Source organism: Eulemur rufifrons, chromosome 16 (genome assembly GCF_041146395.1).
Source record: "Eulemur rufifrons isolate Redbay chromosome 16, OSU_ERuf_1, whole genome shotgun sequence".
Lineage (NCBI taxonomy): Eukaryota > Metazoa > Chordata > Mammalia > Primates > Lemuridae > Eulemur > Eulemur rufifrons.
Window position 1 is genome coordinate 93,464,648 of NC_090998.1, and position 22,244 is coordinate 93,486,891.

General features: G+C 63.6%; 1 protein-coding gene across 3 annotated transcripts in view; it reads right to left on the minus strand.

The window, feature by feature from the left end:
* Window positions 1-22,244, minus strand: part of WNT7B (Wnt family member 7B) — a 47,780-nt gene that overhangs the window by 16,692 nt on the left and 8,844 nt on the right. For 2 of the 3 annotated variants that reach the window (XM_069490240.1, XM_069490241.1), the window contains exon 2: window positions 6,608-6,834. In XM_069490240.1, coding sequence (XP_069346341.1) covers window positions 6,608-6,834 — 227 coding nt within the window. The remainder of the gene's footprint in view (window positions 1-6,607; window positions 6,835-22,244) is intronic. The other variant, XM_069490239.1, reaches the window with a different exon arrangement.

The window sequence follows — 22,244 nt, forward strand, 5'->3', positions numbered from 1 at the left end:
CCATAAGCCTGGCCTGGACCAGCTGGGCCCCATCTGGGTTCTGCCCAGGGCGGGCTGGGCAGGCTGCCCCCAGCCCCTGGGCCTGCTTCTGCACCTCACAAAGGGAGGTGACAATAGCCTGCACCGTGCAAGGTCCTGGTGAGAGTTAGCGCAGTGGAGGGCTCAGGCCAGGCAGGGACGTGGGGAGTGTGTGACGTGTGGCTGCTTTCGCCCTCGCTGTCGGGGCAGGCCTGCGGCCGGGCCCTCCCGTGCCGGGCCGAGCGGGCAGGTGGGGGTGAGGGCCTGCTTGGGGCCATGTGTGCGTGCGCGGTCTTTCCACGTGTCTCCGTCCTTCCTTCTGTTTCCTTCTCTCTCTGTCCCTCTGTCCCTCTCTGTCCCTCTGTCTCTCTCCGGCCCCGCCCGGCCCCCCACCCGCTCAGGCTGAGTCAGCGTCTCCACACCGAGCTCTTCCCTGCCATTGTCATAAACAGAGCACTGGAAAAGTCATGCCAGGTCCGAACACGCCGGCACACCCGTGTGCCCGAGGCCTTTGTTCCGACCCAGCAGAGGCCCTCACACGCCGAGCGGCAGCCCCCAGGTGGGGACACCAGGCGCAGGGAGGGCAGAGCCTACGTCCCCCCTGCCCCCGAGGCACTGGGGGCCTGCGAAGGCCCCTTCTGGAGCCCGGCAGCCTCCTCAGCCTGGCCTCGTGGGGGCTTCCGGCCAAACCGGCAGCCGCCTGCGAGCGGTGGCATGGGAGCCCGTCTCCGCAGGGCCTCCCAGCCCTGCCGGGGGCCGGGTGCTGGGGTGGCCGCCAAGCTCCTCTGGCTCTCACAGGCCGTGTGGCCTTGGGTGAGTCACACGGCCTCCTTGTGAGCCTTACTCTTCCTGTCTATGGTGTGTGGACAACGGGGTCTTAAGCCAGGGACGTCTGTGACAGGCCCAGCCCACAGCGGGGCCTCAGGAGGGGGCTGCAGTTATGGAAGAATTGAACCTGCTGAAACTGTAGCAGCAGGAGTCAGGCGCGGAGACCGCCGAGGGCCCCACCCTGTCCTGCCTCAGTGGACCGGAGCCCAGAGCTCCGGGCCTCCTGCTCAGGGACCCTGTGTGGACAGCTCTGGCTGACCAAGTGGAGGAATTTCCCGACCCCATCCTCAGGAGAGACCCCAAGTCCTGGCAGAGCCCCAGCACCAGCCTCAGCCCCTCCTGGCAAATAGGGGGTACACTGAGGCCCTGAGGGCACGGGGCTGTGCCCAAGGTCACATGGTGGGACCTGGCCCACTGGCCCAGCCAGGGTCTGTGTCCTTGGCAGTGCCCTCTCCCCTCCCAGACCCATCCCCACTCTACTCTAATCCTGTCTGTGGGGCCCCACAGGGGATGAGTTCTAGGTGGCCCTTGAGGGGCCGTGTGGAAGGATCTGGGCCTGGACCGTGGCCCAGCCCGCAGCACCCAGCTGGTCAAGGCCCACTGACCACCCACGGGTAGGCCCACAGCCCTGTCACTCTCTGAGGTCCCCTCGGGAGCCACACTCCCTGGTGCGAGCAGCAGCAGGTGGGGGTGGCTTTGCCTCCAGGAAAGTCTTTCTGACTCTGACCTTCAAGGATCCAATTGTCCCTAGAGTCCTGGCTGCCTGGCCCCTAAGCCTGGGACTCACCTGCTCTGATGCCCCAGGCTGGGCCCCCGGGATGAGGGTGGGGTGGGGGAGGGTGGGGTTGCAAGGACGAGGATGGGCGGTTCTCAGCCTAGGGCCTGCGGACCACTGGGCATGCCCAGTGCAAGGCACTGCCTCCCCGCCTGGCCCCACAGGCTGTGCCCACCCGGGTGTGGCGTCCAGCAAGTGCTCAATGCATTCAGGCTGAATTGCAACCAGGGCTGACGAGGGGAGCCACTCTCCACCCCTGCACCGACTGTCCCGGGAAGTGGCTGGTCGGTGGCCCTCTGCCCTCAGACTGCCCCACCTGTGCTGGAGGACACAGTCCTCAGAGGGATGGTGAGATCCAGGTTCAATGTCCCCCTGCCCTGACCAGGTGACTCGGGCCACTCTCTCTGTCCCCTCTGGTACAGCACCACTCAACAGAAGTCTCAGGTTAGCCGCAGGTGTCATCTGAAATTTTCGACTAGTCATAGCAAGTGAAAACAACCAGGTGAACTTAATTTTGACAACACGTATTTTATTTAGCCAATATAGCCAAAACCTTACTCCCATATGTTGTCAATGTAAGGATCATTAAAGGGACGTTTTACTTTTTTGGTGAGTCTTCAAAATCCCTCCTGCATCTTACGCTCACGGCACCTCTCGGTTTGCACACGCACCGGAGTGCTCAGTGTAGCCCTCAGGCCTCCGCCCCCTGGGGAAAACCGGCCCTGGCGTGCACACCCTCTGCGTGGCCGACCCTCTGCAGGGCCGTGGGTGCACGAGGCCCGGAGTCGCCCTCTCTCCCGCGGGCCCCTCACCTCTCAGATGCCCCAGGTGAGTCACTGCGCCCCCTCGGAGCACACTCCCCGTGCAGAGCTCACCCACACAGCAAAGGCAGGCAGGGGGCACCTGTGCCCCAGGCGCTCACCTGAGCCTGGTCATGATGGGGTGGGGCTGGGCCCCCCTCAAGGAACACAGCCCAGCCCTGTGCCAGGGGGTCCCAGGGGACTCTGGGCTGAGGCGGGGGTGGGCAATGGCTAGAGGGCACCAGCATGCAGAGGGAAGGCCCTGGTCTGCTTGGAACCTTCCAGAAGCCTGCCCCTGCCCCTCCGGCCTCCTCAGGCCTCCCCACTTCCCGTTAGCCCTAGAAGCTCCTATGGTTCCTGGAAAATCCCATCGGCTTTCTGGGCCCTGAGCTTTGGTGCGAATGGTTCCCTCCACCCAGAGCAGGCCCTGCGCCCACCGGCGGGCCTGGGCCACTCCCTCGGGGAAGCCCTCGCTGACAGCCCTGATTCGATGGTGGAGCCTGTTAGAAACTCCCTGCCTTGCTCAGGGGGCCTCAAGGGTTATGTTTCTAACACATTCCTGGAACACAGGGTTCTCCCGACCTCATGTGTCCCTGTCTCCCACCCCCATGGCAGAAGACTGCTGAGCTGGGCAACTCGCTCGCCCCCAAGCTCGCTTCCGGTCAATAGGAGAGGTGGCTTAGGAGGGGCCCGGGCCACAGGTCTCCCTCCGTGCATGAGGAAACAGGCCAGGGACAGGCTCGGGTGGCCAGAGAGTGGAGGCCACCAGGCATGAGGGACACCATGTCGATGGCCCTGACCCCGAGAAGCAGCAAAGCAACTGGCACCCGGAGGCCCGGGGCACAGCCAGCACAGGGTCCCCATACGCAACACCCACCTAACAGGGAGTAGTGAGTGCCCCATCGCTGGAGGCAGACAAGCGACCTGGCCAGGTGCTGGAAAAGGCATTGGAACTTTGCACGGGGCAGTCAATTTGCCCTTTTAAGGGGTTTCCTTTCAGCCCTCAAAATTTAGGCAGGGCCAAGGTCACAGGCAAGGCCTGGAGGGGCTGTCCCTCCCACTCAGGCCATCCCCCCCTCTTGGGCCAATCATTAATTGGCACCACTTGAGTGGCTGCTCCCACGAGTGCCCCCGGCTGCCTGCCAGTGCATGGCCCGCTCCCGTCCCGTCCCGTGCCCGGGGCACCCAGCACACCTGCCCGGCCCCACTTCCTGCTCGTGACTCCCTGCATCTGAGCCCGGGAGGAGCAAGGTGCCTTTCCAGACCACCATCGGAGCGCCCGCGGGATTCCTGTGCCCAGCTCGCCTGCGGCCTGAGCCCTGCTAGCTGGGAGCTAGGCCTTCATCCGAGGGCAGCGAGGAGCCCGCGGGCTGCAGGCGGGGCAGCGAGACGGAGACCGCAGGCCGGGCTCTAGAAAGCCCACCCACCAGGAGGCAGGGCACAGGGGGAGCCTGGAGGCAGGCCCAGGAGCACCAGGATGTGGCTGTGGCCTGGCTGTGGACAAGGGAGAGCTGAGGAAGGGGTGAAAACAGTGTCCCCCCCATGGGGACATCAGAAGTCAATAAGCAGAGGGGAGGAGCCTCCCAGGCTGAGAAACAGCAGGAGCAAAGTCCTGGAGGTGGAAGGGCCCTGGCGTGCTCAGGGAAGAGCGAGAAGCCAGATATGGAGGGAAGCAGGGGTGAGAGGTGGCTACTCAGATTCCAGACCACGGAGTTAACTTTATCCGAGGGCAATAGGGAGCTACTGCAGGTTTTGGAGGAAGGGAGTGACATGGCATGGCTTCTGTTTAACCCAGTAAGTGGGGCTGGTAGGGGGAGAAGGCAGTGAGAGCTGCCAAGGGGAGGGGAAGTAGACCCTCAGTGGACATGGAGCAGAGGGTGGACGAGGAAGTGACACCGGTTTCTGCCGTGACAACAGCATGGTCAGGCTGGGGGAAGCTGGGGACAGAGACTGGAGTAGCAAGGCGCCGAGTGTGTCAGGCCACAGGTTCCCAGGGGTCCCGTGAGAATCGAAGCGGTGGGGGCACAGTGAGCCCCTGCTGTTGGGGCAGGCAGGAGAGAGAGGGGCCCAGGCACACCCCCAGGAACCGACACCCCCCAGCTGGGCCCGGGCTGAGGATGAGCTGCCAGCCAGGGCCCTGAAGCCGAGGGAGGGGGACAGCCGGCAACACGAAGGCCATTGCTGGCCTGGACGAGGACCCGTGGAGGCGATCACGGGTGCCAGAGGGGTCAGCAGGCGTGGACAGCACTGCCGAAAATCTCACCTCCGGGATGCTCACGGGGGTCTGGGGGGCCTCTAGAAGCAGAGCCTGAGACGGATGCTGCGCTCTCAGGAGTGAGGGAACCACCACGTCCCTCACCCCAACTCTTGAGGTCCCAAATAAAGTCCCAGCTCCCACCCCTCTGTCCAGGCACAGGACGGCCTGCACAGCGAGGCAGGGAGGATGGCCAGCAGGGGCATCGGACGCCGGGGTCAGCTCACTGTGTCCAAACCAAGTGGCCGTGGGAGACCTCGCAACCCCTGGGGGCCGTGGAGCCCAGAGTCTCAGGCTGAGGGCCGGGCAGGCAGGTGGGCGCTTGGCACGAAGCCGGCACTGGTGCCCTGCCCACGGGGTGGATGGGGCGGCCCCGCCCGCCGAGGCTGGCACCTGGAGGGAGGGAGCTGCACTTGGGTGGTGGGCCCCAGGGAGGGGGCGGTGCCACCCACAGGCTGCTCACCACAAAGGGGCCCCCAGGGGCTTTCCCCTGCACCACCCCCGCCAGCGTTCCAAGCCCTGGCCCGGGTCCCGGCAGCTGCAGCCTGTTCAGCGGGCCCAGGCTCCTCGGCCCTCTGGATCACAAGGACAGGCTGTGCCCTCGGGCTGGGCACCCCTGCATGCCTGGCGCTGTGCCCAAGCTGTCACTCCCCCCCGACCCTCACGATGGCCCGGAGGGCAGGTCCCGTCACTATCCCCACCCTCGTGCATTCCGCAGCTGTTTGCTGAGCACCGCTGCACGCAGGCATGGCGGACCCAGATGAGGACCTGCTGGCTCAGAGTTCACGTCACAAATGAGGAGACTGAGGCCCTGTGCACCCCTGAAGGATGTGCCCAAGGTCACACGGCTGGATTCAAATCCAGGTCAGGCTCAAAAACTCACTTTTTGTGTTTTTAAGAGACAGAGCCTTGCTCTGTGGCCCAGGCTGAGAGCAGCGGTGCAACCACAGCTCACAGCAGCCTCAAACTCCTGGGCTCCAGCGATCCTCCCACCTCAGCCTCCCAAATAGCTGGGACCACAGGTGCACATTACTGTGCCCAGCTAATCTTTCTTATTTTTTGTAGAGACAGGGTCTCTCTATGTTGCCCAGGCTGGTCTCAAACTCCTGGGTTCAAGCGATCCTCTTGCCTTGGCCTCCCAAAGTGTTGAGATTACAAGGAGGAGCCATCGTGGCCTGCCCAAAATTCACATTTTTATTTAAGCTCTATTCTGGGCATTGGTCCCCTTATCTGTGAAATGGGCATAATGAGGCCCATCCCCAGGGCTGTGAGGACAGAGAGGGGGTGAGTGGCCCCCAGGACAGTGCACAGTCAGCAGGGATCCTGGCACCCCCCACACGACACGTTTTGGAGGCCATGGGGCGTCCATCAAAGCGGAGGCCCAGCCCTTCCCCAGCCGGACCCACAGCGGCGCCCACCCTGCCCTCCAGCCTCCAGCTCCAGGTGTCACGCTGTCCCCTGGGCCTGGAAGACGTCCCCCTCACGGAAGCATGCCAACCTTCGTATAGCACTTCCTGGGGGCCAGGCACCGTTCTCATCGATCCCCCACCACCTCGTGCAGGAAACACCACTTTCATTCCTACTTCCCAGGTGCGAAACGGAGGCGCAGAGACGAAGCAGCGTGCCTGAGTCTACACAGCTGCTGAGCAGAGTGGAGCGTGTCCCTCACCCCTGCGTGTTGCTGCCCCGCCTCCTGCAGGATCAGGTCCACGTCAGGCACGCCGGGCCCCGTGGCCCAGAGCAAGGACCCCTGTCGTGCATGCAGCTGCCCCCGCTGCCCCGGACACGCAGTGTCCCTGAGGGCTGGGCCGGTGTGCGAAGGGTAGGGGGACGGCTGCTGAGGGCAAAGAACTTGGCCATCGGGAGGCCGACAGTCGGCAGGTGGGTGTCTTGGCCCCGGCCCCGGCCCCAGTGGCCCAGAGGCGCCCTTACCTACTCGGAGCTCTTGCCCGAAGACGGTCCTCTCGCCGAGGGCGGAGCAGTTCCAGCGCCCGAAGCGGAACTGGTGCTGGCACTCGTTGATGCCCATCTGCGCCCCCTCCCCGACCACAATGATGGCATCGGGCCGGCTCTGGCAGATGGCGCGCTGCCGCGGGGCCAAGCCAGGGATCTTGTTGCAGATGATGTTGGCTCCCAGGGCCACCACGGACGACAGCGCTCTGCGGAGGCAGGGAGAGGAGACACAGGCCATGAGACCCGGCAGGCGGCACCCTCCCCCATCTCCCTCCCCCAACTCAGCCTCTCGGCCCCCAGCCCCCCCACCCACCTCAAACCGAGCTCTGCCCAGCAGGGAACACCCCGATCCCTGCCCTCAAGGGGCCACTTTCCATCAACCCACACTTGGGGTCCCAGAGGGAGACGGCACACACCCCGCCCCCTCAGCCTCGGATGCAAGAACCACAGAACCCCAAGTCCCACAGATGCAGGAACCATGGAACCCCAAGTCCCACGGATGCAGGAACCACGGAACCCCAAGTCCCACGGATGCAGGAACCCCGGAACCCCAAGTCCCACGGATGCAGGAACCACGGAACCCCAAGTCCCTCGGATGCAAGAACCACGGAACCCCAAGTCCCACGGATGCAGGAACCACGGAACCCCAAGTCCCACGGATGCAGGAACCATGGCTCCCAAGCCTCTGAGCCAGATACACAGATACACGCTTCAGGTCAGAGAGCGTCACCTGAGATCTGACAGCCATCGACCCTGACAGTCCACAGCTGTCTCCGAGCAGCAAACCCCGTCTCCCCAGCGACTGGGCCCTCCCATCACCTGCAGGTGACACCCCCTCCCTGCGGCACCCGGGCCCGGCAGGCTGGGAGCCAAGCCCACCGGTGCTGACTCCAGCTCCAGCCCCGTGTGACCTGGGGAAGGCAGTCTCCTGTGAGCCTCAGTTTCCACATCCATGAAATGGATATAAGACACCTGCTGTCCCCCCCACCACACAGGCTCAGGTGACCACGGGGAGGAAGGCTGCATGCTGAGGGATGGCTGTGTGGCTTTCACTCCTTTCGGGGTGACGGGGCGCACTCAGAGGATGAAACAGCATCCACAGTGCACTGGGCGCCATAGAGAACCGCCCGCCCCCCGAGGTCCCCTGAGGATGCCTCCTTCATAATCCTCTGGCAACTTCCAGCCAGGAAGCCACATGCCAAGCTCACCCTTGACTTAAGGTGTCACCAACGAGACTGTTTGTTTTTTTTAATGAGGTGAAATTCACGTAACATAAAACAACCATTTTACAGTGTGCAGTTCCACGGCATTCAGCATATTCAGCGTTGGGCAGCCTCCACCTCGGTCTAGTTCCAAGATATTGTCACCACCCCAACAGGAAACTCTGTCCCCACTAGAGCCACCCTCCGTTCTCCCCCTGCCCCAGCCCTGGCAACCACCAATCTGCTTCCTGTTCCTACGGATTTGCTTATTCTAGACACGTCACGTGGATGGACCCAGATCACGTGACCTTTCGAGTCTGGCTTCCTTCGTTCAGCAAAATGTTTTCAAGGGTCACCATGATGTGGCACATGTCAGTGCTTCATTCTTTTTTATGGCTGAGTAATATTCCATTGTGTGGAGGAACCATTTTGCTCAGCCATTCATCGCTCGCGGACATCTGGGCCATTGTGACTGCGGTGAGTCACGCTGCTATGAGCATGCAAGCACAAGTTTTTGTTTGGGGACCTGTTTTCCATCTTCTGGGCACAGACCTGGGCTGGAACTGCTGGGTCATACGGTGATTCTTTAACTTTTTGAGGGTTTGCCAACTGCTCTCCGAAGTAGCTGCACCAATTGTTTGGCTTTAAGCACCCAGGGAAGGGACAGCGAGCTGGAAGGAGGGGAGGGCCGCTCTCAGGCCAACCTCAGGCAGCATTTGGCTCCAAAGCAGCAGACCAGGCCTGGTGAGGGAGGGGCGAAGTGTGGCAGCAGGGCCAGCAGGGGCTCCCAGAAGCTGACGCGCAGGCTCTGGGCCCCTGGTGCGGTGCAGCCCTCCTTCTGCCCACGGCCCGCCGGCCCCCGAGAGAAACAAGTCAGTGCTTTTCCAGGGCAGCCGAGCACCCAAAGCCAGCTGGAAAGTCCCCGTGTGGCCTGAGCCCACAGCACGTGCTGCCGCCAGCGCCCCGGCCGACACTCAATCCCTGTGGCCCGCCCGGCCCGCCCGCTAATCTGGCTGAGACCTCCCTGGGTCTCCCACGGGCACAATGGGCAGAAACGCCTCGGGCCGGCGTGGAGGAAGAGCATCTGGACGGGTGGGGCTGGGAGCGGGCTGGAATCTGGGGAATTCAGCCCAAAGTAATTGTAGATCCTCGGAAAACCGAGCTGGGGAAATGAGATGGATGGGAACCCTGCAGGGCACCAGCCTCCACAGAGGGCAGAGCCGTGTGGGTCCTGGACCTAAAGGCCACTCCCCAGGCCCACGCTCTTCCACAGGCTCGGGGCTGCCCAGCCCCCACTGCCCGCAGTGGCCCCGCTGGGGGCAGGAGCCTAACACACTGGGCCTCACTGCAACTTAGGACAGATCCTGGGGGCAGGAGTAGATGGTGGCACTGGCCGCAGCCCTGGTTTCTCGCCTCCAGGCAGCCCCCCAACACCAACCCCACTGGCAGCCCAATCTGAGCCATAGTTCCCCACTGCCCGTGAGACGATCAAGCTCCTTTGCCTAGAATTAGAGGCCTCCTGGCCTCTGATGACTCCTCCCCTTCCTGTGCCCACAGGTCCCTCTGGGTGCTGCCCTCCCCCCTGTGGCTGGCATCCTCCACCTCCCCCCCAGGCCCAAGCGAAAGCCCACTGTGCTCAAACCCCTCGGCCCTGGCACAGAGGAGGCACGCGGTGGGCACTTGCTTTGCGAGGGCAGAACCCGTCCCAAGGTCCCGCAGTTGTTTCCACACCGGCTTCCCCCCCAGACAGCGCCAAGTCTGAGCTCAGTCGGGTCCCCGGGCTGCGTCGGTGGCCATCCCGAGTGTCTGTGGAAAGGACGATGGAAAAACGGAAGAGCCAACGCTCGAGAATCCAGCGTGAAAAAACTCCTGCAACTCAGCAACAAAAAGACAAACAACCCCATTTTAAAACGGGCAAAGGACTTTGTACAGACACTTCTTCGAAGAAGATACACAAATGGCCAACGAGCTCATGGAAAGACGCACAAGCTTGCTACTCATGAGGAGAACGCAGCTCAAAACCACAATGAGAGACCGCTTCGCACCCACCAGGACGGCTGTGATAAAACAACAGCAGCAACAGAAAGTAACAAGTGTCGAGGACGTGGAGAAACTGGAACCCTCGTCCACTGCTGGCAGGGACTTAACATGGTGCAGCCACCGTAGACAGCAGCCGGGCAGTTCTTCACTGGGTCAAACACAGAGCACCCAGCAGTTTCACCCCTTGGTGTATATCCAAAGCAATTGAAGAAGGTGTTGGAACAAGATCTCGCATGCACGTATTCACAGTAGCACTATTCATAATAACCCAGGGGTAGAAACAAACCCAAATGTCCATCAACGGATGAATGCACAAACCAAGTGCAGTCCAGCCACACAAGGGAATATTATTTGGCCATAAAAAGGGAGGAGGCGCTGATCCCCGCTGCCATGTGCAGGAGCCTCAAGAGCATCATGCTCAGTGAAAGACGCCAGACGCCATGACCACACAGCGCAAGATTCCATTTGCACGGACTCTCCAGAACAGGCAAATCCACAGAGACAGAAAACAGAACAGAGGTTGCAGGAGCTGGGGGGAGGGACAGGGAGTGAGCGCTCAGTAGGTATGGAATTTCCAGTGGGGGCGAGGACCAAGTCACGGAACCGGACAGAGGTGGCAGCCACACGTTGTGAATGGGCTAAATGCCACTGAATTGCACGCTGTAAAATGGTTAAAGTGGTAAATTTTATTTTATGTGTATTTTAACCACAATATAAAATAATTACATCTACACACAGGACTGTCCCCCCCCCCCCCCAGTGTAGCGTAGGACCTGGGGGAAGGGGACCAGAGGGTCCCATATGCGCACCAGGAAGTGTGTGGCTGATGGAGCAGGGACTGGCCCCGGCCACGCCCCCGAGCGCCCGTGCAGGGGTGGAGGTGAAGCAGAGGCAGCGGGGAGAAGGGTCACACTGATGCGCAAACATCCGGATGCGGTTGACAACTCAGAAATAATGTCACCATCGTCTCCCTTACTATGTGGGGGGTTCCACTAGCGACACCAGAGGGCCAACTTCGGGTAACGTGGACCTCTTCGGAGACTCGCTTCCTCCTCACCAGGTACGCTGCGCTGGCCCCATCTGCAGGTGCGGTGCGGGGCTGGGAGGCTGGGGGACTGCCCCGGGGCCGCACGGCCAGGCTCGGGCCAGTCTCTGCTTCCAGCACGCAGGTGGAGGCAGCATGTGGATCAGGGAGCCACACGCAGGTGGTGCCCGGCACAGCCCGGAACGGCCTGGGCAGGCACAGGGCCCCCTTCTTACTCGCCACACGGCCCAAGCCCTGCCCTCGCCAAGACCCTTCAGGCCGCACGTTAGTTCATTCCGGGTCCACAGGCCTCCCCCGCCCTCCTGTCACCGGCCAGGCTGACCACTGCCTCCCGCGCCGGCCCTTCCGCCGGGAGGGGAAGAGGCTGCGGACGGGCGGCGGGGGTGGCAGGGGTGAGGGGGGCGCGGCAGAGATGCAGAGTGACCAGACAAGGGGCGGCTCTGTGCGGGGCCAGGCGGGCGGCCAGGTGCTGGGAGTGAGGGCCCTGCGGGGTGGCCCCTGCTTTCACCCACAGTGGGAAACCCTCTGGGCCAGCGTCGTGGCCCTCAGCCACCTGCCTGGTGCCCCGAGCGGTTGGCCAGGGCGGCCCTGAGCGGCCGTGAGCACAGAGGAGCCGGGCAGGGGCGTTTCAGGTGCTGACTTCTCCGGTGGAAAATTCTGCTCCGATCGAGGCCTCAGGACACAGGCAAGACGCCAGGAGGGGTGGGCCAGGCTGCCAGGCCCGCATGGCGCTCGCAGGAGAAGGTTTGCTCCTCAGACAAGAAGCCCCTGCTTGTCGCCCAGGGACTGCGGACAAGGCCCTCTGGTCTCAGGCCAGTGGCCAGCAGAGGGCAGGGGGTGAGGGACTCCCGGCGAGGGGCCCTGGCTCTGTGTGAGGGGGCACGGGAGGAGGGGGAGGTCCTGCCAGCTGCTGAGCAGCCCGAGGGGAGGCGGCTGCCTCTAGGATGAGGGGCTCGAGTGGAGCCGAGCGGCAGGTGAGGACAGATGGGAGCAAGTCCTTTGCTGTGGCATTAGCCAGGCCCCCTGCAGCCTGGAGGCAGGGGCAGGACCCCGAGTCTGCCTCTTCTAGCTGTGAGACCTCAGACAAGTTTCTTACCCTCGCCATGCCTCAGTTTCCTCCTCTGTAAATGGGAGTGGTCATAGCCCTGATACGCCCCAGAGCCAACACTTAGTCGAGCAGTTCTGCAGCCAGTGGGTGTCCACGTCGGCCACCGCATCCACCACCGATGGGTCCCCTGCTGGGTCAGCTCCCCCTCTGACCCAGCAACCTCCCTGTGGCGTCTGTGCACCCAAGAGAAAGGAGCGCTCACAATCCGCTTACACGGGTCAACACGGATGAGCCTCACAGACAAGAGAACATGTGGATTCTGCCACTATACGAAGCTGTAGGACAAGTGACCTCATCTTTGAGCTGGAAATCGGAACAGAGGTACCTGGCGTGGGAGGCACTGACTGGGAGGACGGAGGGAGCCTGTGGACATGCTGGAATGTCCTGTGTCCCACGCCGGGTGCAGGTCACTCGGGTGCACAGCATGTAACACACATCGAGCTGTGCACTTGCCATTTTTGTTCTTTGTTACACCTCAGCACAAAGTAAAACACTACAACACACACCTGCATTGACAACGGGGCCGCCAAAATAGGCACGAATGAAAACTCCAAGCATCCTCACAATAACTAAAATAAAGAAAGCACACTTAAAACATGAAATGTCAGCATGAAGAATCATTCCTGTGTGCCCTATCTGTGTGTGCCTGGCCTGGGGTGGCGCTGACCCTCTGCGGCAGGTGCTCGCGGGGGCCGCTGGGTGCTGGCCTGAGCCGGAGCCTCTGCAGGGCCCCCCTGTCCCAGCTTGGACTCAGTCTGCAGATGCCACCAGCCTGTGCCCACCAGCCAGCCTCTGCCCACCTCAGCCTCTGCCCACTTCAGCCTCTGCCCACCTCAGCCTCTGCCCACCTCAGCCTCTGCGGAGCCCGAATGAGTGACGAGGTGGGGACAGAAGACCCTGGGGGCTGTGGGGTGGAGGGAGCTCACAGCCCTTGGTGAGATGCCCTCGTGCTCTCTGCCTGTGCCCCGCCTAGCACTCAGGGCCACCCATGCACCCTCCTTCCACCCAGAGAAGCTGGGCCCACCAGTAGGGCCAGGCAGGGACGGAGCTCTGGGCTGCAGCCCCTCTGGCTAAGACCCTCGTCAGTGCCAGGCCCCAGCCGTGCCAAGCCCCAGCCTGGGGCCTCCCCCTGTAGCATCTTCAGGAAGCATCGGGGTGACCTGTCATTGCACAGTCAGGAACCCTGAGCCCAGGTGGGGGCAGCATCTCACCTGTGCCCAGGATTGGAGCCACCCTGTCCTCTCCCTGTCTCTGTGTGGGACACCACTGCTTCATTCAGGGGGAACCCCCATCCAAAGCCTACTCAGCAGGTAGGAGTCTAACCTAAATCCCTCATGCCGTTGGGGTTTTCAGTGGCTGGAGGCAGAGTGAGCACTTACTGTGTGCTGGACTGGGCTTACAGTCCCTTCAGGGTTGCTATTTCCAAGCCCGGGGGACCAAGTGCTATAATAATCATTATTATTGTTTTTGTCTCAGGATAGGAATCAGAAGTCCAGAAAGGTTTGGCGCCTGCCCGGTAGGCAGGGAGGCGGGAGAGAGCAGCGGCTAGAGTCCATACCTCCTGCTCCTGGCCGGTCAGTGCCTTGTCATCAGCCCTTCCCTGTGACACAGCCTGTCCCTGACCCTCAGAGGGGCTGGGCAGGGTGTGGTCACTCGCCTACCTGGAGAGCCACCTCCCCTGTCAGTCCTTAGGGGCAGGAGGCTGCATTTGGGGCCGGGCTGTGCTGGGGGCGGGCCTGCCCTGAGGGGCTGTGGACAAGGAAGCCACCCCCGTGCACCAAGCTGGGAGGAGTCTCCCAGGCTACAGGCCGAGTCCCGGGCCCTCCCCAAACAGGCCCAAGCCCCCGTCCCTGGCTCCAGGATGGAGGAAGCCTGTCTCGTTCCCCACGATACACGGTGCCTGCAGCACGGCAGACCCCAGCCACACTTACGGGGGCCGGGGGTGAAGGAATGGACAGGCACCAAATGAGTGCTGGGCGGACGCGTGGAGTCGGCTCAGACGCACGTGGAGACACCCTTCCCAGGGCAGTGACGGACAGCAGGCCCTGCTCGCGCAGGCGGGGATGAGGAAGCTGGGACGCCCTCAGCAGGGTGGGGCTGAGGCTGGACGGGGCGTGGGCTGCTGGGGTGACTGTGGCGTGTCCCCTTGTCACTCGGACTGCGTGTCACAGGTCAGTCCAAACCAGCCTGCAACCCCATCTCACCTGTGGCTGAGAAATGTCAGCTGTCCATGTTGAGGCCTGGCACTTGAAATTGGGGCGGGGGTGAGGTGATGGGGGCTGTGGGGTGAAGCCACCCCAAAGTGTCCTCAATAGGGCACTGGCTCCCCACCAGAGACAGAGGAGCCATGTCTTCCCTGGGGCTGCCACACATGACGGAACGTCCTCTCTGACCCAGAGCAAGCCTCTGGCATCTTGAAGGCCACAGGGCTTAAGACGACAGCCATGGATGTCGTGTCCTGAGAAGGCCACAGGAACCAGGCACCTGCACCTCAGCACCCCGTTTCTCCTGTAAGTTCTCCAACAAACGGCCCCACAAACCACAGCCGAGGATGGAGACGCTCCAGCCGAGGGCAGACAGCCCACACAGCGGTGACCCCACCTGGCCGGGCCCCTGCTCTCCCCATCTCTCTGGACTGAGCCCCAGCTCCCAACACGGGGACCCAGGAAGTCCTGACGCAGCCCCCTCCACCCCCAGGTTTCCGGGCTGGAGCAGCCTCCGCCACTGAGAGAACCACAGAACGCTGGGCATGTTCCCAGGGCAAGGACCAGGGCAGGGCGGCACTCCACGGGGAAGACACAGGCTCCAAGTACTTCCCGGAAGCCAGAGTGAGCCTGCCCCCCAGCCTCAACACCCCCGATGCCCCAGAGCCACCGGAGCCAGGAGGGGGGACCCTGGAGATACCTGCCCCCAAGCCAGCATGCACACCCTGAAAAACTCATCGGAGAGTAGGAGGGGCTCCCACGGGCCCACCCCTCTCTGCCCCTGGGGCTGCTCACGCGGCAGCCTGGCCTGGCCCCGGCCTGCTCCTCAGCCCAACTCCACCGTGGCCCCGAGCCTGCCCGACCCCCTCCCAACCCCCAGCCAGGCTGCCGCTCCCTGGCCGCTTGGCCAGTGGCCCAGGCACACCCCTCATCCCTCACTCTTACCCTCCTGACCTGCCCTGCCCACAAAACTGCAATCCCTCCATGGCAGAGACCCCTCCTCAAGGAGGCCTCCCCACCCACTGGTCTCCTCTGGGAGCCCCGGGACGCTGTGCCTGACCCCTTGGGCTTGGGTCAGGGTCTGCCCACCTCACCAGCTGCAGACTCCCCAGGGCAGGGGTCCCCAACACTGCCCGGCACCTGGCCAGGCCTAAGCTGCCTCGGATGAGAGCTGTCTCCCAGCTGGGGAGCATGGGCACCCGCACCCCAGCTTCCTGGGAGGTGGGGACAGGCTGGCCAGCCTGGGCCAGATCTCCGCCTCCCTCCCAGCTGGGCCCCAGCCCCAGCCCTGGCCCCTGGCCCTGCTGCCCAGCTGCCCTGAGCGCCTCCAGCCCACGCTCCTGGCCCCGGGCACTTTGCGATTCTTCCTTCTCGGGCATCCTCCAGCAAAATATGTGAAGAATGTTCTAATTATCTGTGATCAGCCAGGGAGGCGGGCCTGGGTCCACTCGTCCAGGAAGTAACTCGACAGATACCCAGGAGGGCAGCGTCTGGCCCCCACGCCCACCCAGGCCGAGTCTCCGCCAGTCTCTCCCTCAGGTGGGCAGGGGTTGGCCCGGAACTTTCCAGCCACACATGGCTCTTCTCTGACCCCGGAGTCCAGCAGGGCTCTGTGGGGCAGAGTGCCAGGCCGGGGTTAGTGGTGGCCTCAGTGTTTCTGCCTGTCAAATGGGGTAAGAATGTCTGCCGGGTCTGGGGTCCTTCAGCAGCCCCCAGACCCCCACAGGCGGCAGATTGGCCAGAACAGAGCTCGGCCTCACCTGCCCACGATGTCTGACTCCCTCAGAGAAGCCGGAGGGGGCACGTCGCAGTGCCAGAGTGGGGCGCCGGCAGGGTCCCCAGAGCCCTCGTCCGTGGGATGGATAGGCGAGAATGGAGAAGGCTCAGAGCTCAACACAGCCGGTGCCCGGGGCCCGGTGGCACTGAGGCCGCCTGTCCTCCCCTGGTCTTCCTGGAATCTGCTCATCTTCCCTCTGCTGGCCCAGCTTGGTGGGGGGTGTGGGCTGGGGCCAGAGGCCTGGCCACTCCCACAGCCCTGGGCCTCTGGCAGGCCACCCAAGGCTGCTCTGAGCCTCAGTTTTCTCATCTGAAAATAAGGGCCAATCGGCCCTCCTTCGGCAAATGGCCCCGCCCCTCCCCCAGCATGAATGCCAAGGACCTGGGCGCAGGGGAGGCCCGGGAGGGGGTGTCAGAGGGCAGGTCCGATAGCAGCACCCCCGGCCACCTGGCCCATCCCTTCCCTTGCCCCTCCCCACAACACCTGTGGGTGAGCGGTGTTCCTGAGCGGTGGTCACTGTGTGCTGGCCCCCGGGACGCTTCCCGACCCTGTCCCACCCATCCCCACAGCGGCTCTGCAGGGTGGGCCTTGCAGATGAGGAAACTGAGGCCGAGAGTGCCCAGAGGGAGCTGTCGGCGGGCAGGGAGGAGGCTTCCCGAGAGGGGACTCGGAGAGCAGGGCCTGGAGGCAGAAAGCCTGGGAGCGCGGAGGGCTGATGCACCAGGGCCCAGCTGGGACATGAGGCCATCCCTCTCCCCTCCCTGCCGGGGCCTCAGTTTCCCATCTGCATAGTGAGGGACGGAGGCAATCTGGGTACCTGCAGCTGTACCCTAAAGAGGGTTGCTGGGGTTTGGAATCCTGTGTTCAAGTCCTGTCAGCTGCTGACTCTCTCTGGCCTCCCTGGGCCTCAGTTTGCCTGTCCGTCTGGGGGAGAAAGCCCTGCTCGTGGGTGGGGCCTCCTGCAGGCTGCCCCCCTGCCGCTGCCATGGGGAGCCCTCCCTGCCGAACTCTTTCCAGGCCACTGCCCCGCTCAGCTCGCTGCCCACAGTGTTCCCGGGGAAGAGAGCGCAGCGTCTGCTCGCTCGCTCGTACCCCGGCAGCCAGCTGCCCTCCCACCCTCCCCACATAGCTGGCATTCCTGGCCTGGCATCCTGGGACCCCACCCTGGAGAGAAACCAGGCTGCCTGGGAGAAAGCGGGCAGAGGGGCAGGGACCTGGGCAGGGCTGAGGCCACTGGAGGTGGGCAAGCTGCAGCCGGGGGGTCCCCTGCACCCCCCGCTGGCACAAGGAGCCCATGGCTAAGGAGACCAAGGGCACTGGAGCCCCCATATCTGCTAAATCTGTTAAATTGGAGCCTCATCAGTCATTGTAAGGGTGCTGACCTCTGACCTCAGAACCTTCCAGACCTCTACTGGCATGCAGGGCCCATCATGACATACCTGAGTTCTGGCCACACTGGACCAGCTCATCCCTCTCCAGGGGCACCCTGCCAGCAGCCAGGCACAATTGCAGACCCAGTTTGGTGCCTCCTCCTCCAAGAAGGCCCCCAGGTCTCTCAGTTCTCCCCTCCCTGCTCCCAGCTAGATCAATCTGTGCCTGCTCCTAAGGAGGCCACTGGGGGCCAGACGCAGCGACACCCTTCCCTGGGTCTCACCCCCACCCTTCTCTTTGCTTCCCGTGGTACACCAACACCCAGAGGTGCCATGGCACCAAGGCCGCACAGCGAGGTGAGGCCCAAGCAGGGATTGGCCCTGATGCCCCAGATCTGTCGGACGCGGGGGCGTCTTGCAGGTCTGGGTGACCAGGATGCCAACCTGAAACCTCAGGACAGATGGATGGGCGGATAGGCGGGAGGAACAGGTGGGAGGGAGCTGGCAGGTCCCGCTGGCCCACGGCCAGGCTGGGAGTCTGGACACTTCGTGGCTGGGCCAGCACCTCGGCCTTCCCGGCCACTCTGGACATGGTCTGAGTGGCAGGTTTGGGGGCCGAGCCCTCTCGGGTAGTGGACAGTGAGCCACCACCTCTGCAGCCTGCAAGGCAGGGCTGAGCTCCTGGCCTCAAGACCAAGCCTCAGGCCTTTACCTCCACTTCCGGCTCTGCCCCCTCCCACCCTCCCGTCCTCCGCTGCAGGAATCTCCACCTCCACCTCCTGGAGGGCAGCAGGGGGAAGCCAGGGCCCAGAGTGGACTGCCAGTCCTGGCTCTCCCCCACCCTGGGAGCAGCCCAGCCTCTGCACCACCTCGCTGCTGCTCAGGGCGGGGCCGAGGCCGCAGGAGGACGTCCCTGATGCAGAGTCATCACACGCACACCCCGCCTCGCCCCAGAGATGCTGGAAAGGAGGTAAAGGAGCGTGGGGCGGGGAGCCAGGTGCCCCGACAACTCTGGGAGCTGCAGCCGGAAGGGAGCCCTCCCAGCCACACAGCTGCAGAGCCAGGCTCTGAGGGAGGACAGGGGCCCGTGGCCCCAGCCCAGCACCAGCATCAAGCAATCTAACACTGACCAACAGCAGCCCCAGCCTGGCATTTCCAGGGGCTGTGTCTCTGTGGTCCCCATGCCCTGCGTCCCTGTGCCCTCGGAGCTACTGCAGGCGGAAAGAGACTGGAGCCCAGAGCTGCGGACTCCCTGCCACCCGCAGGCACACTCCTGAGCACCCTGCACGGGCTAGTCCCTGGCACCCCAGCCTATGTCATGGGTCTGGGGCTCAGGAAGGTCTCCCTGAGAGGCTGGGCATGCCCGACATGGTCTTTCACCCTGGGGCAGTGCCACCAAGGGAGGTGACAGCCCTGCTGGGGCAGTGATGACGGCCAAGCAGCACTTCAGCCTGCAGGAGTGTGGCATCCGGCCCAATGTGGGCAACGGGGCACACAGGATGAGGGCAGGAAGATGGAGAAGTAGGGTGACAGACCTGGCTCCCTCCAGAGGGTGTGTGTCGAAAGCACCTGGAAATTCCCAGCGCTCCCACCAGCAGTGAGGTCACCTGGGAAGTCCTGAGTCAGGGGAGCTGGGAAGTCATCCAGCCCCGCAGCCACCCCTCCCCGCCCTGTGCCCACCAGGGACCGAGCATACGTGGGGACACACAGGCCCTGCCACCCATGGGCAGTGGGCCCTGACCCAGGACCTTGCTGGGCCCCAGACCCAGAGCAGCCGTCAGACCGTCTGACATGGCTTTGCTGGGCGCTGGGCCGCATGCTGGGGAGGTGGCGGCCAGCCCCAAACCCCAGCCCGCGTCCTGGCACTCCCCTCACACACCCAGCGCCCAGTGGGTCCTGCAGATTCGGCTGTCCCCTCCCCCCAGCCCCCAGGTGGCCTGGGTCCTCCATCTGCATCCTCATCTCCCCATCCCCCGCTCCGTACCCTAAAGCGTCTTTCTAAAGCCCAGGTGGAGCCTGGGACAGCTGCCCTGGCATGGCCCCCACCTCACCTGCCCCGCCCCAGCCCACTCCAACCGCTGCCCACCCAGCCTCGTCCTTGTCACACAGCCAGGCCTTCCCCATGCGCGTCCCTTCCCCAGGAAAGCCGTTCTCCTTCCCTCCAACGTTTCCAGCGGTCACCTTGCTGGAAAGGTCTCCCCCGGTCCACCCACACTGCAGATGGCTGGGAGGCTCCTGCTGTGGGGACCGCAGGGCTTCGGGTGATGATGGTGGAAGGGGGGAGGGGGAGGGGTTCCTGCCCAGTCACACCCTCACACCTGGCTGCTGTGACATGGGAGGAGAAGAGCAGGTTTGGAGTGGAGGGAGGGCTAGCAGGATGGGGAAGCGTGGAAAGGAGGGCCCTGGCCCCAGAAGGGGAAACCGAGGCTCAGAGAAGGGGAAGGATGCTCCCAAGGTTGCCCCAAATCCATGGCTGAGCCAGGAGCAGGCTCCAGTCTCCCCTATATCAGACACACGCTGACCCAACAGAGGTGACAAGCTGGTCAGCCGGGGCTACCTTCTCTTCCTGCCCAGCTGGTCGCAGAGCCACGAGTTGGGGCCAGGGCAGGAAGGGGCCCAGAACAGGAGGCCTCTGGGCTCCCCACTCCCACTGGGACAGCTGCACCTCTGGGCCCGAAGCTCAACCTGGAGGCAGCCCTGAGAGCCCGAGGAAGCCTCGCTCAGGATCGTGATGGCTCTTGGTCAACAGACGATTCTAACCAGCTGGACTCGGTTTCTCAACCCACGTAAGAGCACGGGCAGCAGTTTGCTGGGGGCTAGAGACCCGCATCAGCAAGAGGCCCTGAGAGGCAGCATGGACCTCACAGCCAGCAGCCGGGTTCAAATCCGGACTCAGACACTTTGACCTGTGACGAGTGACTCACTCTGCCGCCTGCTGCAGCAGACGGCCCTTTCTTAGCTCCCCTTTTCTGGCAGCCAGGGAAGAAACAGACTCAAAAGCAGGTTGCTGTGCGCATGTCAGGTCCACAAGGGGGGGCCTTGCCGGGGGGCCCGAGTCCCCCAGAGGTGGGAATGCCCAGGTCCGTGTCCCCCAGTCAGGTGTCCACGCTTTTCCATTCAAAAGCGTTTTTGAAACTGTCTTACCACTCGGGACTGCTCGGGCCGAGTCTCAGCTCAGGACCCTCTGCACTCTGGCCACACCCACGGGCTCCTTCCCCCATTCACAGCTCCAGCTGGGCACCATGGTGGGACTTTTGAGCACAAGGCGCTTGGGAGCAGGGATCACCATGGGGGAGGGTTCCAGAAGGCGCTGGCAGCCTGCAGGTGCCATCGGATGGGACTCCCAGGGCAGGCTCACTCGGGCTCTTCTGGGTCATTGCTGATGCCAGGGAGCTGCCTGTTGGGTGGGGGGGCTTCCTCCTGGGCCCTGCCCTGCGTGGCCAGCAGGCGTCATGGTCTAAAGCTGCAGAATTGGAGTGTCTTCCGCACACAGCCTCAGACTGCATCCTCGAGGCATCCCAGCATCTCAGCAGCTACCTGCTCCAGCCTGGGGCTGGAGGGGGCATCGATGGCCAGGGTTCCGAGCCCACCCTGCGACTCTGCTTCGAGGATGCAGGACGGCCTCTACATCCTTATCTAAGGAAAGAGCCAACCACACCACCTGGCTGCCTGGCACAGAGGACCCACGAGCACTGGCTCCTCTGCCCAGACAGGGCCCCTCCCCAGCATCCCTGGCCCTCACATCTGCTTGTATGCCTCTAGGACCGGAGACCGGAGAGCTCACTGCCTCTCTGCCAACAGTGGAGCTGTCCGGAGCCTCAGGATCTACACTCAGGGTGAGGACACCCTGGCGGGGGGGGGGGGCAGAAAGGGGGCAGGGGCTTGGGCGGGCTGATCAGGAAGACAAGGAAGGGAGGAGGGAGCGCACCTGTACCCACCCCCACCCCACCGGCCAGCCAGAGGAGGCCCCCAGCCCCTCGCCAGGGAGGGAGGACAAACGGTGGTTTTGTCCTTGGCCAGCGGGCGGCCCGCGCCACACAATGACCCTTTCATCAGGCTGCAGGAGCCCTGGGCCGGGGTTTCATCTGACAAGGGAGGGCGCCCGGCCTCCTGTCCCCTTGGGAGGGGCACTGAGCCCTATCCGAGCTGGACCCAGGGCCATGAAAACTGGTAGCCTCAGGGGAGCCCACTACAGCCCCTTCAGCAGCCCGGAGGCGAGGAGAGCCTCGAGAGGGAGCAGAGTGGCCACCAGCCACACGGTGGCCCTGATCTGGGCATTGCCCACCTGACCCTGCGCTGACAGGTGGCCTGGGTCTCCAAATTTGAGCACTCTGCCCCCTACACCCCTGTGCTACTGCCCTCAGGGTCTGTCCAGGGTGGTCAGGTGACAGAGCGTTGGTCCAAACCCCGTAGGGGCTCTGGGCTCCCCACGGGCCCCCAGGCCTGTGCAGCCCTGGCCCACGTGCCCCTCAGGGCTGGTGTGAGGCTCCAGGGAACATGGCCGGGCAGAAGGGACAGAGCAGGAGTGTGACTTGCTGGGCCTGTGTCCACTGTACACCCAGAGGGGCCCAGGATAATGTGCGAATGAGGACACAACGTACAGGTGACCCCTCAAACCTCCCCTCCCTTCATGGCCGGCACCCACCCACCCACAGCACCTCCAACAGCTGGCAGGAGGCCCCGAGAGACCCCGGAACTCCACTCCCTGTGGGACCACCATAGGGGGAATGTCCCTTCGCAGGCAGTGGTGGAGCCAGGTGAGGAGCCTGGAGCTGGGAGGGCTGCATCCCTGGGCTCTGGGTGACCTTAGGAAATGGCCTCTTCTCTGGACCCTGGCATTCCATCTGCCACCTCAGCAAGAGGCAGCGAG